Source organism: Aspergillus ruber, assembly GCF_000600275.1.
Source record: "Aspergillus ruber CBS 135680 unplaced genomic scaffold scaffold00013, whole genome shotgun sequence".
Taxonomy (NCBI): Eukaryota; Fungi; Ascomycota; class Eurotiomycetes; order Eurotiales; family Aspergillaceae; genus Aspergillus; species Aspergillus ruber.
In genome coordinates, this window is record NW_024467309.1 from 379,810 (window position 1) to 385,457 (window position 5,648).

The 5,648-nt window shown below is 47.2% G+C and overlaps 2 protein-coding genes across 2 annotated transcripts; one reads left to right on the top strand and one right to left on the bottom strand.

Moving 5' to 3' along the window:
- On the bottom strand, positions 1–633 carry EURHEDRAFT_67415 (uncharacterized protein). The gene is made up of 2 exons (XM_040787617.1): positions 314–633; positions 1–233 (listed from the first exon to the last, which is right to left on the bottom strand). The coding sequence occupies exons 1-2, from the start codon at positions 508–510 to the stop codon at positions 74–76; spliced, it is 357 nt and encodes a 118-aa protein (XP_040638847.1). The 5' UTR covers positions 511–633; the 3' UTR covers positions 1–73.
- A 1,671-nt stretch (positions 634–2,304) lies between these two features.
- Positions 2,305–2,876, top strand: EURHEDRAFT_412480 (uncharacterized protein; the record flags this gene model as incomplete). The annotated part of the gene is made up of 2 exons (XM_040781917.1): positions 2,305–2,617; positions 2,676–2,876. Coding segments are annotated over exons 1-2 (316 nt in total), but the record flags the coding sequence as incomplete, so codon positions are not given.
- Between the last annotated feature and the right edge of the window lie 2,772 nt (positions 2,877–5,648).

Here is a 5,648-nt window from a genome sequence, read left to right on the forward strand (position 1 = left end):
AAAATAGCTTTGCAGCGGCTGGTTTAGTACCACTTAATGCCAATCGAGTGATATCAAAGCTTGACATTCGGCTTCATACACCTACCCCCCCGGGAAGCCGCCCTACCAGTCGATCAAGCATCTTCAGCCCCAAAACACCTGCAAATGTCAAAGAGCTATTAAAGCAAGCCTCATCAATCAAAACCTTCCTAAAACAACGCTCAAACAGCCCCCCAACACCTTCAAAAACTGCACTAAACCAGCTTATTAAAGGCTGCCAAATTGCAATGCATCAAGGCATATTACTTGAGCAAGAAAACAAACAATTACGCACTGAAAATGAGAAAACAAAGAAAAAGAGGGCTCGTACGCAGAGACGACTAGCTCATGAGGGGGGTGTATCAGTGGGAGAGGCTCAGGAGGCATTTCAGCAGGTTGAGCAGCCAAATCAGGCAGTTGGACCAGTTCTAAACCAGGCAGTTCCGCCAGTTCAATCGCAGCCAGAACCACCAAGGCGCAGATTACCGACATGTGGAAAATGCAGAAATATAGGGCATAGATCTAATGCCTGTCCAGAGAGATAATATAGTCAATATTACTGCGTTGTGGTTGATAAATATGCCAATAAAGTAGATGGTAGATGGATGGGTGGCCGGGTGGCCCGGGTGGCCGGGTGGCTCGGGAATTACGTTAACGTATTTCACCACCGAGTGGTCCACGCCGCCGAGTGGTCCACTACACGCGAAAATGAGCGCTTTCTGCCACCCCCCCTTCTTTAAACACCGACCATGCCACCAAAACGCTCCCAATCCTCTCGAAAATCTATTGAACAAGAGGGCGGAATCCTACTAGCCATCAGAGAAATTCAAAGTGGCACTACTGCATCTATATGTGAGATTACGGAGCGTTTTCAAGTGCCAAAAACTACCCTACTACATCGCATCAGTGGGCAGCAATTTCGCGCCGATACTCGCCCCAATGGCCATAAAATGACTGAAACAGAGGAGGATTCACTTACACAATGGATACCCTCCATGGATACACGTGGAGCAGCACCTTGGCCTGCTACTGTGCGAGAAATGGCCAATCTTCTCCTTGCAAAGCGTAGTTCTGCTACTGCCCTTTCAATTGGTCCAAATTGGGTATCAAAGATTTTATAAATGTCGAGAAGAACTTCGTACACAATATTCAAAATGTTATGATTACCAACATGCCCAAAATGAGGATCCAGCAGCCTTACGCAAGTGGTTTAGCACTGTTCAACATCTTATAATTGAAAATGATATCCTACCAGAGGATATATATAATTTTGATGAGACAGGCTTTGCAATGGGCCTGATTTCTACTGCTAAAGTGGTTACTCGTGCTGAGTACTATGGTCGGCGAGTGGTTCTGCAGCCTGGAAATCGTGAAGGGGTGACTGGTTGAGTCAATCAATGCATCTGGATGGGCGCTTCTACCACGCAGGATTTTCAAGGGCAAAAGGTTTATCCAAGGATGGTTTGATGGCCTTCCAGGAGACTGGCGTTTTGAGCTTTCTGCAAATGGGTGGACTACTGATAAAATAAGCCTTCAGTGGCTTCAAAAGCTCTTTATTCCAGCTACTACTACACGTACAAAAGGAAGATATCGACTCTTTATTCTTGATGGCCATGGTAGCCATCTTACACCACAATTCGATCAAATATGCAGTGAAAATGCTATTATTCCACTCTGCCTACCAGCGCATTCGTCCCATCTCCTACAACCACTTGATGTAGGGTGTTTTGCTATCTTAAAACGCGCCTATGGTCATTTAGTGGAGAATCAAGCACGCACAGGTTACAACCATATTGACAAGTTAGATTTCCTAGCAGCATATCCTGAAGCGCGCAGAGAGGCCTTCAAACCAGAAAATATTCAAAACAGCTTTGCAGCAACTGGCTTAGTACCAGTTAATGCAGAGCGTGTGCTTTCAAAATTAAATATATCCCTACGAATACCTACACCCCCTGGTAGCTGACCAAGCAGCAGATCAAGCGTTTTTACACCAAGAACACCACGAAATATTGTTGAATTGCACAAGCAAGCTTCTTTGATTAATGTCACGGGCTCGGAATAGTAGATAATAACGAACTGAATTCCTATCTAGACTATTGTAGCCATCGACGAGAATATCGAATCTGGAGAAGAAAAGAGAAGAGGAAATCTATCTAGGTAATGAAGGGGTTTTATAGAGGTTGTTGCCGACATGGTTGAGTAGCAGCATTTGCGATGTATCATTCATTGCTGCAGTGTTGAGCCGTCATATATGAGCCGTCATATATGAGTTAATATCGAATCTCGCTTTCTTATTTTTGCACAATTGCTATATTGGTTTGATCCAGTGATCGTGAAACCATAGCAGTGTGTCCCCGTAGTGACCGACCAAACAAACCAGGTTAATACCGAAAACTGATTAATCAACGATCCTCCCGGCCAGCATGCCTCGCCCGAGAACCATTGCTGCTTCTACTAGAGCCAACCGAAACGAGACAAATGACAATGATACCAATCAAGACGAAGCAAATACCGATGCTGGCCAAGAAAACCAACAGAACCCTATCTTCATTGAGGGAGATGAGAACGAAGAACAACGTATGGTGACTTTGGAGGAGTTCTTGCAATACGCCTCTGATGAGCCCGAGTGGTTGTATGAGAAGCTCCAAGTGACTCACCAACGACATGATGACCGGCTTGACGACCATAAAGTCCGACTTGCTGAAGAAGAGCTCCGCAGTCAAACCAAGGATGGGGAAATCACCCTTCTGCGCCGCAAGGTTGTGGAAATTGAGAATGTCAGACAGCAGCTTGCTGAAGCGAAAGCTGAACGTGATGCATTTGGGAGCCAGATCGCCCGTCTGGTGATGGATAACGCCAATAGCCGTCAAGCCTCTCCAATGCCCATTAACCGAAAGACCACCAAGATCCCTGACCCCCCGATGCTCACCGATGGCAAGGAGCCCCGATTTGAGGACTGGCTGCTCCTGATGAATCAAAAACTCACTGCTAATGCTGATCACTTCGATACGCCCCAACTGCGAATAGCATATGTGGCCAGTCGATGTGAGGGTAAGGCCCGAAAGCACATCACCCCTCGCATGCGAGACAATGCCATGAACCCATACACTGATTCAAATGATGTGCTCAATCACCTAAAAACAATCTATGATGACCCAAACCGTGTTACCACCGCAAAGCACCAGTTCCGACAGTTATACATGAAGACCAGCGATAAGTTCCATGACTTTCTGTCTGAATTCCTCTATCTTGCAGCCGAGGCAGGTGTTGCTGAGGATGACTGGAAGGACGAGCTCTACAACAAACTGACAACCAAGCTCCAGGAGCTGTGTATCTCCAGTAGCATCCATGAGAGCACCTTCCAGGAGTTCTCAAGTGCTGTCTCGCAGACTGCAAGTCGCCTTGAAGTTATCAACTACCGGACCCAGAAGAATCGAACATTCTCTCCCAACAAGGATACCAACAAAGGAGCCAGCCGATCTGGAGCCACTGTCAAGAAAGAACCAGCTCTACCTCAAAGCACTAGCCCCACTGCTCCGCGTGCAGGTAGTGCTGGGCGTGATCAAATGATGAAGGAAGGCCGTTGCTTCCACTGCCAGGAGCGAGGCCACCTTGCACGGGATTGTCCCACCAAGACAGCATCTCCAGAATTGAAGGAGCTTGAACAGAGAACGCCTGAGATTGAACAGGGCAATGAAGCGGGAAATTTCTAGCCCAGGAGAAAGTCTCCGACCTGGAGCTAGATGGTGTCGACCTAGGCGAGTTGGATCTTAGTCAACTGATTGGAGGACAAGGATTCAATGTGAATAGTCAGATATCTTACAATGGAATCAGCATCCCTCTGACTACCCTAGCTGACACAGGAGCAAATGGTTACCTCTTTATAGACACACAACGAGCGACAGAACTAGTGAAATTATTTGGAATCCCTACCAGACGACTTAACACACCGATTGGTACCAAGGGGTACGACGGACGAGCTGGTTCAACAATCACTGATGCTATTGTTTGCCACTTGCTTGTTGGCGGACGACGATTCCTGAAACAGCCCTTCCTAATTGCCGACTTGGGTCAACATGACATGATCATTGGGCGAAAGTGGTTCGATAGCCATGATGTCTGGCTGAACGTGAGACATAGAAAATTGGTCTGGCCGGAACAACGGAGCCACTTGGACGACATCCAGAGCAAGCAGTATTTGGAGGCTCCAAGACAGATCCTGCAACATCCTAAGCCCGACCTTGCCCATCAGGCTGACATAGAGCGACATGACCAACGAATTGAAAAGGGAAATCAAAGGGAACGCTATCGAGTTCCTCGGAAAGAGCAATCAGACCGACAATCAGACATGGCCAAGATGTCACGCGCCCTACAGGGTCAGGATATTGACGCTATCACTGCTAATGTGAAGCCCCAAGGGAAGACGACAAACCAACAGACCATCCAAATTGATATTGCAGCAATTGGAGCAGCACCATTCCAACGACACCTGCAGAAGAAGGATACTGAAGTCTTCATTGCCAGCCTGTCTGAAATTGACCGTATCATTGAAGAGAAACGCGAGAAGGATCGCCAGAAAGAAGATCATGATGAGCAAGAACTAGTACAACAACTACTACCCCAACAGTATCAGGAATATGCAGATGTCTTCTCCAAGGTAGCCTCTGACGAGCTGCCCCCTCGACGGACGAATGATTTTCGAATTGAACTCGAAGATGAAAAAACTGCAGAAGGTGAAGTGGGCTATAGCCCTTTGTACAAGCAGACAGCAGAGGAACTGGAAGCCGCACGGGACTACATTGTGGATAATCTCAATAAGGGGTTCATTGGACCCAGTGCGGCACCCTTTTCATCTCCTATCTTGATGGCACGGAAGCCAGGAGGTGGACTGCGATTCTGTGTTGACTACCGGAAGTTGAATGCTATCACCCGAAAGGATCGATATCCCATCCCACTCGTTGATGAGCTGATGGAAAGGATCAGTGGTGCAAAGGTCTTCACAAAACTGGATATACGTCAAGGATTTCACAGAATTCGACTTGACCCAGAGTCAGAAGATCTGACTACCTTCCGGACACGATATGGAACATACAAATACCATGTGGTTCCTTTTGGACTCACCAATGGACCGGCAGCGTTCCAGCGCTTCATCAATGATACCCTCATGGACTACTTGGACGATTTCGTGACTGCCTTCGTGGACGACTTGCTCATTCACTCGAGAAACACTGCTGAACATGAAATTCATGTCAAGAAGGTGCTTGAACGGCTGCGTGCAGCAGGTCTCCAGGCCAGCATCAAGAAGTGCGAGTTCCACGTCACTCGGACAAAATATCTGGGATTTATTTTGACAACAGATGGCATTGAAGTTGACCCAGAAAAGACTGCTGTAATCTGCAACTGGGCAGTGCCAACCACTGTTCGCGGCATACAGTCATTCCTTGGGTTCTGCAACTTCTACCGGAGGTTCATCAAGGACTATAGCCGCATTGCAAAACCGTTAAATTGCCTGACAAGGAAGGATGTATCTTTTGCCTGGACTGATAAATGCCAACAAGTCTTTGAAGAATTGAAAAAGCGACTAACGGATGCTCCAATACTACGACACTACCACCCTGACCTAGAGACGA